The sequence below is a fragment of the Somniosus microcephalus genome, chromosome 10 (genome assembly GCF_052327205.1).
Source record: "Somniosus microcephalus isolate GS21.2 chromosome 10, FLI_Smic_1.0, whole genome shotgun sequence".
In the NCBI taxonomy this organism is placed as follows: Eukaryota; Metazoa; Chordata; class Chondrichthyes; order Squaliformes; family Somniosidae; genus Somniosus; species Somniosus microcephalus.
In genome coordinates this window covers 203605360-203620283 of record NC_140996.1, presented here as the reverse complement: position 1 = coordinate 203620283, position 14924 = coordinate 203605360, and the positions used below count along the sequence as shown (strand labels likewise).

Sequence of the window (14924 nt, the reverse complement as noted above, 5' to 3'; positions counted from 1 at the left end):
TAAGAGTTTGAAAGGTACTAGCATTATGCAAGTAAGAGCGTGGAGACAGTCTTTGTGGTGCTTGAGGATGCCATTTCAGGCTGTACTTCGTGATCTTCACCTCATTAGTGATTGTGGTTTCCACGATGGAAAAGTCACTAGTTTAAGTGGTAATGGCATTGCCATCAGCATAGATGACTTTCTGGGATCTGTTTGCGGGCAGGTTGTTTACGTACAGATTAAAAAGGATTGGTGCCAGAAATGATCCTTGAGGGAGGCAATTGATTTTGGTATCTTCCACGAGCTGGTACAGTTGCTATGTGTACTCTGAAATGTTGACCCCGTGGCAGAAATTTAACAAAGTAGGTGGCCCAATATGGCAGAACTCTTGATGTTCTCGGCAGAAGACCAGTATGTCGGACAGTGCCATAGGCTGTGTTTGAAGAAGACAACACAACAAGAAGGATTTTCTGAGAGCCATTTTCAATGAAAATAGTTACAGCAAGTACTTGGTCACAGGTGCTGTCGCTACAACGGAAATGTACGCTGGAGGACTAGCCACTTGAGCATCTTGTAACATACTCAGGAGGGAGATTGGTTGGTATCTACTACTAACTGTGGGTCCTTGCCTGGATTAACTAGACCAGTGATCTTTGCTCGTTGCCATACTGCTGAAATTTGGCCTTCAAGGATGACGCGAGTGAAGAAAAGTGATACTTACAAACATGTGCACCAAGGTTCTTCAGAAATTCAGGGTATAGGTTGTCATGGTGAAGGGGTGGGCTCCTGGTTTGGGGCATTTTTGAGAAACACATTCATGTATTTTCCATTCAAAGACTTTATTGCGGGGGTCCTTGTCACTTAGATTACTGTTAACAGCATTGGTATGTGCTCGTGGACACGTGCATCACCCAGACAACAAACGAGTCCATCTGTGAAGCTGACTCTACCCAAAAGGCTTGTCAAGCAACACCAGATTCCTTGAACAGTTTCAATACGGCAAAGCACCCTGTACAAGCACGGCGTGTACAAGAGGCGAAAGCCACAAGGGACCACAAAAGTATTTGTAAGGTTCCTTGATTAGAATGTTATGCCGTGCGATAGCAAAAATGATTCATTCAACAATCTCTGTAAACAAAGTCCACTTTGCTTTCCTGAAGTTCCATCAGGGTGTTTTTGTACTTTTCATGAATGGTAGTCACATGCCAACATGGATAAGTAGTGGTTGGTGTTAATAGTGGAAAATTGTCAAGAAAAGTGCATGATGATGACTGTTGATTGATGTGACCCCGCAGATGTTATGGGAGTAGACTTGACCCCATCTCACTGATCGATAGGTGCTGTGCTGTTTAGGATTGTAGATCAGAACAAGGTCGTACTAGATGCCCACCTTTTGTAACCAATCAGACTTTTTGTTGGATTATGAGTAACCCCAGTCTGTACGGTGGCTATGAAAGTCACCAATGTAGATAGCGGGGTAAGAAAGAGATAGGAATATGTTGGTTCCCCAGATTTCGCTTGGTGGCTTATAAATGTTTACATCCTTGAAACCACCAACCTGTATAACATCACAGTGATTAGCGGATAAAGCAGGAGTTGCATCTAAGATGTTGCAAAGCATGGTGGAGCTACCAATGTCTATGAAGTGCCCGACATACAAAGTTAATCCATCAATAGAAAACCAACATAACAACAGAAAATGCTGGAAAAACTCAGCAGGTCAGGCAACATCCGTGGAGAGAAATTTGAGTTGACGTTTCGGGTTGAACCCTTCAAAACTGGAAAGAAAAGAAAATAGATCGAAGGCAGGGCTGCGATCGGACAAAAGAAGTGAAAGAGACAAAAGAAGTAAGAGACAATAAAAGGTATTTGAAGCTAGACGAGATGGTAATAGGCTGAGATTTGGTGTGAAGTGTACTGGCAGGGCAATAGAAAACCAACCTTTATTTGTTGCCATGAGCGTTTCTTCAAGGCAAATTATGTCAACCTTGTGGTGGGTAACGCTAGTCCTCGTGGCTGATTGCTTCGCTGCTAAGGACATTCCACATTAAGTTGTAGGATTTGCAGCGCTGGGCCTATGGCCTGAAAGCCACCTGTCTGGCTGGAAGAGTCGTTGTTATTGTAAAGTTGATAGACAGGGATATGAAGATTCTCTGATTTCGGTCTGCTGGTTTCATCTTCCATCATTAGTTAAAATTAATTAAGGAAATAAATTGATTACTCCCTGAGCGTGATGAGAATGCTGATGCATTGACCCCACCCCCACCATGAAAAAAAATCAATTGTGAATTCCTCTATATAAAGTGGAAGTTGCCTCTTCTAGCTAGTAATATACATATTGCAAAAACCGAAGAGTGGATTTTGTGGTTGACTCCTGATACTTGGTTACAGGTGTTACTTGGGAAGAATTAGGCTACTTTGTACAGCATGTACTGTACTTCTGTTTGAAGGAAAGCTAATCTGAGCAGCCAGGGATCAACCAGTATACAGTGTACCACTATTTAGCATATTAAATCATAAGATATTACAAGCCTTTGTGATTCTATAACTTATAGTCTGTGTATTTTGCTGTAAATAAATCATTTTTTTTGTCCCCCCCCCACAGGCAACCATTGGAATAGACTTTTTGTCAAAAACTATGTATTTGGAAGATCGAACAGTAAGTAACTTAAAAGCATTATTTTTGTTCAAATTTGAAGACTAATTTTGAAAATTGGTTCTGTATTCTAATCAAATTCTGGGAAGTGAAGACACTGGTCAAAATACTATTTCCAAACACTGTACTTGCTAAGTAAGATGTTGGGAATAGTAGTGCTGGAGTAATATCCAGAGGTTATAGGAGTATAACTTTTACTCATCTGTATGAAGTGCCCTGATGTCTCAAAGTTGGTTGTCCTATCTTTAATGAATCCTGTTAAAAGCTAACGGAATTAATTTTAGCTGTATTATAACGAATCATTTTGGAGTCCAGTTTTTCTTTCCTGTAGCTATTGCGTGTGGAACCTTTTGTCCCCTGCGAAGAGTGTAGTGGCCAACCACTGGTGGAAACTGCCATTACTGTAGTTTCTACTGAAGGGTAATGGCACTCTAGGGAGAGGCTGGGGCACTTTGTACCAAGCTTTTCAATTCTGTTCAGCATTCGGTGTGGAAATACTGTTAATTCCCTTTCATTTCAATGACAGTCCGGCACCATACAGACTCATTGGGTGCTTTCACGGAGTTGGTCTTTGAGCCAGGAGTCCCAGGAGCCTGCTTTTATACTGCATTAAATGAGTATACCTCCTTTTATGAGTTGTTTAAAATTTTATCAGCTATTTTGGGGTTTGTTGGCAAGAGAGGAGTACATCTTCCTGCCTCTGTGTGATACCTTCAGATATAAAATTAGATTTTTCCCTTGTACTGTTTGGTTTTGCTCTAATCCACTCGTGGTATGTGGGGGATGGATACAAAAGACTTGGTCATCTGGGACACTGGGCCTTTTATTAAAAAAAAAAAATTCACACCTTTGCATTGCTAATTTATGTCAGATCTCCTTCCATAGAATATTTTCTACGTACTAAACTGGATCACTGTCACCTATGACTTGTCAACTGTTAACCATGCACAGAAAGGCTTTCTGTGTCAAAAGCAAAATGTATTGTTTCTATGTATTATAAATTTCTAGTATATACAGTAGTTCCTACAGTTGTGTAAAGATATTTTTAAGATGTTTTAACATTCCTGATCTTATTATTGATTGATGCATTTTGTTCTCGGTGTGCATCTTAGGTGGATTGTTTAGATCTTCAGCCTCCAGCTGATTCTGAGATCGGCAAATGCTGTGGTGTTTTCTCCTCTGATATCTACACCACCTGACTTTCAAAAATGTGAAGCTTCCAAACTCTGTTTTAATCTTTGCCAGCAGGATAACATCGCAATGTCCAAGCTCTATTCCAAATGCAAAGTGAGCTTGCATTCTTTCAAGACGTACAGCACCAAGTCAGAAAAAGATGCCTAGCAACATTCCATGCTGTCTCTTGTGGCCTGGGAAAAGGTGTCGGTGTCCTAGGTTTACACAATCTCAGTACAAGTCTCCTTAAATCTCATGGACGACTTTATCACCAAGATTGAGATGATTAGTTCTGTTGCTTCCTCTCCCCAGGCTTCTCCTTGTTCTAGCCCTGAACCCATGTCTCTATCTAGCTTCTCTCCCATCTTCTCCCCCCCCCCCCCCCCCCATGCCCTCTCCAAGCTCCTCTTGTCCTTGAGACCTACCTCCTACTATCCTGATGCAGTTCCCAATAAACTGACCAGCCAACTACACACCCTGACCCCCCATGCTTGGTGACATTTTCAATTATTTCCTCATCAGGTTCTGTACCTCTTTCAAAACTGCCATCATCATTCCCTCTTCATCAAAAACATACCTCAACACCTCTCTGCTAGCTAACTACAGACCCATCTCCAACTTCCGTTCTAAAGTCCATCCCTATATTTCTTGCAACTCCATGTTTGAATTTCCTATCAGATCTCCGCCCCTGCCGCAGCACTGACACGGCTGTAACCAAAGTCATAAATGCCTTTCTCTCTTGACTGACCATGCTGCATTATCCCACCTTGACCTCTCTGCAGCCTTTGACACTCAACCAAACCATCGTAGCCCAACCCCTCTCCTGCATTGTTCAGCTCGGTAAGACTTCCCTCGCTTAGATCCACTTTACCTATCTGATCATAGCCAGAGCATCTCCAGTAATGGCTTCTCTTCATACCTCTTCACTTTTACCTTCTGAGTCCCCCTCTTCCTCGTCTACATGCTGCCCCTTGGTGACATCATCCACACTCATGGGATCAGCTTCCACATGAATGCTGAATATATCCAGCTCTGTCTCCACCACCTCTGTCAATCCCTTCACTGCCTCTGTTGTCAGATTACTTTGCAACATAGTCTTTTAAATGAGCCACAGTTTCCTCCAGATGAACATTGGGAAGACCAAAGTCATCGTCTTTGGCCCCTGCCACAAACTCTGTACCATTGCCATTGATTCCAAACCCTTTTCCTGTCCACCATCTCAAGCTGAACCAGACAGTTTGTAACCTCAGTGTCCTAAGCAACCCCAAGCTGAGCTGCCGTCCTCATAACTTCCCCATTGCAATCATATTTGCCTATTTTTTGCCTTCATAGCTTTGCCCACTTCTGCCCCTACCTCAGCCCATCTTCAGCTGAATCCTCCATCCATGCTTTTATCACCTCCAGACTCGACTATTCTAATGCACTCCGCTGGATTCCATCCTCCAATTTAAAATGATCATACTCTTGTTGGAATCCTTTCATGACCTTGCTCTTCCCTATTTCTGTAACTTCCTTCTGCCCAGCAACCACACCTGAACTCTCCAATCGGTCTAGTTGTTTTAATGACTAATTCTTGCATGTCCACACAGCTGGGACTGGGATTAGCCTAGTACTCTCCAGTACCTTACCCAGGTGACCATTATTGTGTGAACCTTGATGGTGAATGTTGGCTATTCAACTATAGGAGCTATCACAGCTGAGCCAGATTATTTTCTCACTACATGCATATGCATACTTCCAGGAGTAACTGGACTGAAATGGAGGCAGCCACATTGGCCAGTTTCCTTGCTAACCTAGGAGTAGAGTCCAGTTGTAGCATTACTACACTGCCCCAGCTAAGATGACCTTGCCTGGCGCAGACCAGGTATTTAACCTGATCCTGAGCTTCTGATGTGTACTTTGCAAGCCTTAATTTGCAGCGCATGTGAACATTTAAGCTTTGGCGGCAGATTCGCTGTATCATGCTTGCCACTTCAATAGAGCACTTATTGGCCTACAGCTGCCATTTTTGGGTCATTGTATCTTTTGATTGTCTCAGGAAATGGTAGTGCTGCACTTTATCTTTGAAAAGAATATTTCACTTTGTTTTACTGGCCTTTAGCTTTCTAATTATAACCAGCCATATTTGTAGGCCAGGCAACTCTTTATCTTGGGTCAACCCATTGCTAAACAGACTCTATCTCATTGCATAATTTCTTAGCAGGACTGGGCCATCATGGCAAGTAAGAGCTCATTCTCCTTGTGCCAATTTTGTGGGCCAACGTGGGGAGTTTTTCCTCTTGTCTCCAAGCTAGCTACCTGGAAAACTTGCATGCTTTCTGCATGTACTGCTTGACATTTTGGAGCTACAATGCCCAAAGTTTGGGTCAATATTTGTACGGGGCAGTCCAGTGAGCAAGACTGAGCAACTTCCAGTCCACCCCTTTATTCTGTCTGCCCTCATGGTGAATAGTGGTAACCTACTCTCAAATTTAAACCAGAGTTCCTTATGGTCTCCAGTCAGAGTGAAAAGTAGCTTCTGTACAATGGATTGGACAAAACATAGCATAATGACAAATCATTAAAGGGCAATGTCGCCAGGTCATTTTTCTTCAGTCAATTCCCACTTCACTTCTCACAAGATGACCGTAATTATTTGTGGGAATTTTGAAAGCAAGAGGAAGAAAATGGCTGAGAGGTAATATAACAATTTTTACATGAAGTATAAAGCTGGAAATGTTTAAATTTGGAGACCATTTTCAGAATTCTACATTCCAAGTGGGTCAAAAAAGTAGTAGGCTTTCATTTTTAGAGGGGGGGGGGTGAAGAAAGTTAGGATAGGTTAGATTGAGTAGAAATAAAGTTTAAAATTTTCCTCTTTTTAAAAAAATTTTTTTTTTTTAAATGGGCAAATGAAGAATTGATGCTCAGTATTTTCTCTCTAATTACAATAGTGTTTCACGTGCTCTATGATTCTGACCTTGGAGTAACTTTGTTTCTGAAACTATATTTCAGTGTCGCAGTGAGAACTGTAAATTTCAAAAACTAAAGAGCTAATTGTTCGACCCTAGATGACAGTATTGTATTTTTGGTGATGGCAATATCAAAATAAGTCACTGGATATTGAGTTATACTGTTCAGCATAGAACACTATCCAGAAATTGCAACAGTCTGCTGCCAAAAAGTAATTTGCAGTTAGATTTGAATGCACAAAACTTATCACATTTGAACACTGCACAGATCCTTTTTGTTCTACAACCTTTTCTCTGCAAATGTTGCTGTATTTATGTACAGTAGAAGCATTCACACATACTACCATATTGATGCATCTGGACAAATCTATGCTTTATGTATTCCTGCAGTCACAAGTGGATGTTAATGATGCTTGTCTATTGTTCTGTAATACTATTAGGTCAGTATTTTGTACTTTGGGAACAGAAATTGCATTACAAGGTGATACTGCATTGTATTATGGTAACTTGACATTCACCGAATCCTGATATGCCTGATAATTAACATACACTGCAGAATTGGCACTGTGCTTATTAGCAAAGACGCCTAGAATCATAGAATGGTTACAGCTCAGAAGGAGACCATTCTGCCCGTCGGGCCTGTGCTGGCTCTCTGCAAGCGTACTTGAGCTAGTCCCACTCCCTGCGCTTTCCCCGTAGCCCTGCAATTTTTTTTCCCTTCAGGTACTTATCTAATTCCCTTTTGAAAGACACGATTGAATCTGCCTCCACCACCCTTTCAGGCAGTGCATTCCAGATCCTAACCACTCGCTGTGTGAAAAGGTTTTCCTGATGTCTCCTTTGGTTCTTCTGCCAATCGCCTTAAATCTGTCTCCTCTGGTTCTCGACCCTTCTGCCAGTGGGAACAGTTTATCTACTCTGTCTAGACACCATGATTTTGAAATGACTCCTGTTTGAACAATCTAGAAAGTTCTGCTGGACCAGTTCCCAGCCCGGAGTAGTTGTGGATGGGAAATCTGAACACTCTTATGGGAAGACCGTTTTGTTCTATCATCTTTATACATTATTATAAAGCTTTTATATTGGTGTCAAGGGGTTGGATGCACCACTGAGTGCTGAAATGTAGGTCTAGCACAACTGGGCCTTGGATGTTGAACTGTTGACAGCTCTGTGAGGCTCACACTTTGGGAGCTGATGGTGCAAACACTCCACTGACACCAATATAAAAGCAGCTTAAATTGGTACAGGTTATATTATTTGCATGTGCAGATGACAAAACTATGTAATGGAGGTGATTCTACACTTTTTCCAGCCCTTGATTATGTGACACCATACCATCTTGCTAGCTATGAGTTTAACATTGATTCCACATACTGGTTTTCCAGTCTCTGGCCATTGCGTTTTTTAGCCCCTGCGTTAGCTTTTTTTTTCTTTTTCCTTTACTTTGTGTACTTTAGTGCTTGCCATTGGTTTTGTTCTCTTTGACTTTTTTTCCCATCCTACAGATACGGCTTCAGCTCTGGGATACTGCAGGCCAAGAGCGTTTCCGTAGCCTTATTCCCAGTTACATCCGTGATTCAGCCGCAGCTGTAGTAGTTTACGATATCACAAGTAGGTATTTGAAGTTTTGATGTTCAAAAGGGAACAGCCCTTGATGTTCTTATTCCTCCCTTTTCTTGCTGTTGTTTGCCTGATAACTAGGTGCGGTTGCAGTTATGGGACACAGCAGGTCAGGAGCGGTTCAGAAGCTTGATTCCTAGCTACATTCGTGACTCTACTGTTGCAGTTGTTGTCTATGATATCACAAGTGAGTGGGGCCTTTTGCTATTCTAACATTGGCTTCTAATTGGCATGTGCATCCCCTTTGTCACTTGCATTATAGCATAACCTCAATAGGCCTGTGAAGAAAATTGGTTGTGTTTCTGGTGACCATGGTTATTTGTTTTAGCTTGGGTTAAACCCATTAATACTTGAATGTTGGGAAAGTGTTTTTAAAATTTTCTAGTTGGTGTGTAGCAACAACTTTTCAAACTGTATATATAACTTTCTCGTATTGCCTAAAAAAAAAACCTTCAATTTTCCAAGCTGTGTCTTGAGTATTTTACAAGTGAAAAAAATTCTCTAGCTTGTCCTATCAAGCTCTGGCGATACTAAGGCTTTTTATACATTTTTAAAATTTCATTCTCGAGATATGGACATCACCATTGACTGTCGCTGCCTTGAACCGCTGCAGTCCATGTGCTGAAGGTACTCCCACAGTTCCAAGACTTTGACACAGCGATGATTAAGGAATGGTGATATATGCCCAAGTTGGGATGGTGTATGACTTGGAGGTGATGGTGTTCCCATGCACCTGTTGTCCTTGCCCTTCAAGTGGTGGAGGTGGTGGCTTTGCGAGGTGCTATCAAAGAAACCTTGGTGAGTTGTTGCAGTGCATCCTGTAGATGGTGCACATTGCAGTCACGGTGCAACGGTAGTGAAGGGAATGGATTTTTAAGGTAGTGGATGGGCTGCTAATCAAGTGGACTGTTACGTTCTGCGTGATGCCGAGCTTTTTGAATGTTGTTGCAGTTGCACCCATCCAGGCAAGTTGAGAATATTCCATCACACTCCTGACTTGTGCCTTGTAGATGGTGGAATGGCTTTTGGGAGTCGGGAGGTGAGACACTTGCCACATAATACACGGCCTCTGACCAGCTCTAGCAATCACGGCATTTATGTGGCTGATCCAGTTGAGTCGATGACGATCCCCAGGATATTGATGGGGGATTCGGTAATGGGATTGAATGTCATGGGGAGGTGGTTAGACTCACTTGTTGGAGATGGTCATTGCCTGGTATTTGTATGGCGTGAAAGCTAGCTACCACTTATTAGCCCAAGCTTGGATGTTGTCCTGGTCTGGCTGTATGTAGGCATGGACTGCTTCATTATCTGAGGAATTGCAAATAGAGCTGAACACTGCAATCATCAGCAAACAGCCCCACTTCTGACCTTATGAAGGAAGATCATTGAAGCAACTGAAGATAGTTGGGCCTGGGACACTGCCCTGAAGAATTCCTTCAGCACTGTCCTGGGGCTGAGATGATTGGACTCCAACAACCGCAACCATCTTCCTTTGTTCTAGGTATGACTCCAGCCACTGGAGAGTTTTCCCCCGATCCCCTTTGACTTCAGTTTTGAGGGCTCCTTGGTGGCACACTTGGTCGAATGCTACCTTGATGTCAAGGGCAATCACTCATCTTCAGAAATTCAGCAGGTTTGGACCAAGTAATGACTTGTTTATCACATTATTGGCTGTCCTTTGTTCAATACTGACCACAGAATATCTGTGCCTTGCTCTAATTACTTGTCAACAGACATTTCCTTGTTCCACTTTTCCATACAAAGACAATCTGTTGATACTTCCTATATAATTGTAACAAACATGAGCAGAAATGTTAGGCTCTTATAAGATGCACAGACAGACATTACTCAACTTAACAATGTTGACATTCTGACTCTCAAACTGAACAGGTCATACTGGAACATAGGAACAGAACAGCAGGACTAGGCCATTCAGCCCCTTGAGCAAGCTCCGCCATTCTGAGATCATGGCTGATCTGTACCTTAACTCCATTTACCCACCTTTGATCCGTATCCCTTGATACCCTTACCTGATAAAAATCTGTCTATCTCGGTCTTGAAAATTTCAGTCGACCCAGCATCCACAGCCTTTTGGAGAAGAGTTTTCCAGATTTCCACTTTTGGACATTGGCTGGCCCATCTATATCCAGTACTTGGAAGGATTTTAATGCTTCTATGTTTTATTCATTGCTGCCAGGGCCACACCTTCAAGTGTCTTGCAATTTTGTTGCATCAAAATCTCATGGTGCCCCATTGGATGAAAGTATGGGCATTCATTCCTTCGTTTTTGGTTAGGATTTAAATTTCATTCTCAAGGAATTGATATCAGGCCTTTTGAACCCATAGTTTTGGCACGATTGTGTTTACACTGCAAAACAATTAATTTGGAAGTCTTCGTTTGGATACAGTACAGTGAGCTGGGTGCAGTGCCCAGTTGCTCACTCAATCGGGTGTATTTTCCTCTAGTTGCTAATGAGTGGAAAAAGTCAGTGCACTGATACCAGTCTCGGGAGAAAAATATATCCAAAGATAGCTAATTATTCTTTGGCATTTTTTTGTTAATGTATCTGACTTTCTCTTATCTCCGGTAATCATGCTGACTGTGTATTTATTACTGCATCCAGGTTTATCCCTTGTTTAATATATCACTTGGGTGTGCACAGAGCAGTAGGCATCTGTGTAGATATAATACAAGGTTTCTTTAAGTCCTTCAGAATTCTGTCTTTAGGAAAACCCATACACCAGGTTCCTCTTGAGGCCATCTGAAAGGCTTGAAACATCTTGCATGCTTTTACTAAGCATCACTGTATCGGATTAACATTGCAGATTCTAGGATGGCCTAAAAATGTAGGTTCTAGGTCCCATTACTAGTGTTTGTGCTATGCTTCTATTTGTCTATATAGGTTGAATGAGGAAGAAGGTTACTTGGCTTAAAGAAGGAACATCTAGGAAGAATACTTATAATTCAAATTTCTCCAGTTTATATTAGCTTGAAGAGAATTTGATTATTGTTTTAAATGTCAGTATTCTTGCTAGCGTGGAATTGCTGAAGTAAACATTCCTTTCTTGCTGAACTAATCTGGTGATGTCGCCGATGAAGAGAATTCCATAGGAAACAGCGTGGGTTGCGTCTTCAGACTGATCTGTGAGTTATCTGATCTCTGAGGCTAATGCAACCAGATGAGAATACATATGAGAGATTTCAGCTTGGTTTCTCTGTTCTGGGGCAACGCTCAGGTCAGCTTGAAGTTGTGACTGTTTTCTGTGGAGCCCTGTGGGATGCATGAGGTAGCTCCCTGGTGGTGGTGTCAGTGGAGCGGCCTGACAGGAACACAAACACTACTTGAGTATCTCCATGTTGATGAGAATAAAAAGTAAATCGGAATTCTTCGGAGACCATAAAATTAATGTTCCTCCTTCCTTCTTATTTTATTTGGAGGTTGTTCTTGAGCTGCTTCCCAGTCTTCTCGATTCTCTTTTTCTATTTATTCCCTGTATGGAAAATGCTGACATTTGCTAGCATGCTGTTACATGGTCACCAGAAGCCCTCCAGTATCTCACCCAAGTGACCATTCTTTGTGAATGGGCCGAGATGGTGGTGTTGCCAGGCTACATGAATGTGGGTGGGAACATTACAGCAGAGCATGTTCCTCATCTCTCCTAGCGTGCATTCACATGCACTTTTCCCGCAGGATCACTGGATAGAAATCAGAAACTGGAGCCCTTTTCTCCCCACCCCTCCCAGATCACTCTCTTCCACATGTGTGCCAAAGCCAATTACTACACCCCACCCCAATCATGGTCCTGGTTACGATCAGCTAATGCACTATAGATTGGGAAATGAACCTGGCACCTCCTATTATGTGATGCTTTTACTTGGGGCAGTGGCTGCAAATTTCTTTAAGGGACAGTATCCTCAGATAATTCCTTGCAGGATGAATTCACGATCTTGCATGTATTTGTATGTGGATGTCGAACTTGGGAGGTGGAAGTAGTTGTGATTGTGGTCACAGCTGCCTAGAATTTTTGTAAATTTTATACCTGACTGCAAATTTTGGGGTCAAGATGAGGCATGTCAATTGTAAGAACTTTTTTCCATTTTGAAAAGCCGTTGTTGTCATCAATTACTGCCAAGTCTGATATAGCACTGTCAGATGTGCAATAAAACTCCTCCTACTCCAACATCTTGCCTTAAAACCAGCCCTGGAGCACCCCCATTGCACCAGTATGAACAATTCTATTTCTTGTGCTGCCCATTGCCATGGATGCTCAGACTGCCAGTTTTGTGCTGAATTGTGGGCAGGTGTGCTGCACCAACCAATTACTGAGTTAAAACTAAGCATTCATTTTGTGGAGAATTTTGGATTTTAGAAGTAGCAGAGCCCGATCAGTCTAAGGTTGCATTTCAACTCTGGAGCCAAAGAGGTGACTCACTCAGACCTCCATGTGGAAGTCCCTCCATGTGGAAGACCAAGACAAATTTACACTGTCAACATGAAACACAACCATTTTCATTTAAGGCCGAGAACCAAGCAAAGTATAAATTCTGCATGTTGCCTTCTACATAGATGTGTTGCAATTGTACTAAGCATGTCTGCATGTAAATGTTGGTTTCAAAATTGAACTTGATTTGTATAAATGTTCTCTATTGAGACCAGGAGGAAATGATCCTGTCGTATGTTAGCAGTTCTTGGAATTCTCACCATACTGTTTTTAAAGGAGTACTCCCAGATGAGGTTCAACAGTGAACTTGTTCCAGAGATTGTAAATGAGAAAAATATGGATGCTAACGTTCTCTCCTTTTTAATCAAAGCATTCCCTTTCTTGGATCTCGTGGTGTTGTGCACCATCTCTGTAAAGACCGAAATAGCCTGGGATAACCCATCACTGCCATCATCACTCCCTTCTCCCCCTTTGAAAATTTGCAAAATAACTAGGATTTTGTTGCATCTCGGAGCAATGCAGTTGAAATGAGGACCTTGGGATGTAGCGGACCATATGCACGATACTTTGTGGTGCAGTATACTGGGGCTATATTATTCTGCTTATTTAAACTTGCCACATTTGTGGTTAGTTTGATGATGATCAACATTCGTAAAGCTACATATGGAAACTGGAAGTTTGCTCGCTTAGTTTCATCTCCCAGCATTCTTGCTCCACTTGAAGCAAAAATTAACCGGGGTGCTGGAAATAGACTAAAGACATTTCTTATTTCGGCACATAAACTTGGAATTGCTGTGAGGATGGTGGCCCTGTCCACAGGTTAACTGCATTGTATATAACATTTTAAAGTGAGATTAGAAAATTTCCCCTGCAAATTCTTGAGGTTAAAGCTATTATGGGGTCTTATCCAGCTATAATTCTCTTAAAAATATGTACCCCAAAAAACAGCCTTTTTTATTATAAAGTATTAAAAATGAGTACCGAGTCAAATTATCTGAATGCTCAATGTCATTTGTATAGTATCTTTATAAATGTTTCAACAGAGTTTATTAGATTTGAATTCTGCTTGGGACTGTCTTTTAACCCTGTTCCAATTAGTACTCTTCCTCATTTATTTTGATCTGACTCCATGTCAATCTCCATATACAATAGTGTGCTGCCTCTGCCATTTAAGAAATTAATACCCTTGTTTTTGCCAATTTGGCCAGTTTTTATTTCCCCAATCTGTTTTCCTGGAGAGAAGAATTGGGATACAGGCAAATCAAATGTTTGTTTTTAAATTCTATTATGTATTTATTGTAGTAATTCTTAGTCTTGTAAATGTTTTTGAAAATGATAGTTTTGAATTTTCAATAAATTTTGGAGATCAAAAGTTACCAATGTTGTAATATTAACTGCATATTGAATCTTTACACCTCAGTGTTTGTCTAGCCTTGGGCAGTTAGGTTCCAGTTGAATCTTCACTGGCCTCTATTGATGCCAAGCCTAGTCACAAGATCTGCATTTAACATTGAGATCAATATCTGCAACACGTGCATTACCTTTTAATGTCATGTGACTTAGAAACATAGAAGATAGGAGTAGGCCATTCAGCCCCTCGAGCCTGCTCCGCCATTCAATGAGATCATGGCTGATCATCCAAATTCAGTACCCTGTCCCTGCTTTCCCCTCATATCCCTTGATCCCTTTAGCCTTAAGAAATATATCCAACTCCTTCTTGAATATATTTAATGAATTGGCCTCTACTGCCTTCTGTGGTAGAGAATTCCACAGGTTCACCACTCTGGGTGAAGAAATTCCTCCTCTCCGTCCTAAATGGCTTACCCCTTATCCTTAGACTGTGACCCCTGGTTCTGGACTCCCTGGCCATCGGGAACATCCTTCCTGCATCTAGTCTGTCTAGTCCTGTTAGAATTTTATAAGTTTCAATGAGATCCCCTCTCGTTCTTCTAAACTCCAGCGAGTATAAGCCCAATCGACCCAATCTCTCCTCATACGTCATTCCTGCCATCCCAGGTATCAGCCTGGTGAATCTTCGCTGCACTCCCTCCATGGCAAGAACATTCTTCCTCCGATAAGGCGACCAAAACTGCACACAC

General features: G+C 41.8%; 1 protein-coding gene across 2 annotated transcripts in view; it reads left to right on the top strand.

The window, feature by feature from the left end:
- rab6a (RAB6A, member RAS oncogene family) overlaps nt 1-14924 on the top strand; it is a 90206-nt gene that overhangs the window by 50931 nt on the left and 24351 nt on the right. Inside the window, exons 3-4 of one of the 2 annotated variants that reach the window (XM_085999460.1) lie at nt 2585-2638; nt 8461-8566. In XM_085999460.1, coding sequence (XP_085855586.1) covers nt 2585-2638; nt 8461-8566 — 160 coding nt within the window. Of the gene's footprint in view, nt 1-2584; nt 2639-8264; nt 8371-8460; nt 8567-14924 lie in introns of both variants that reach the window. The other variant, XM_085999459.1, reaches the window with a different exon arrangement.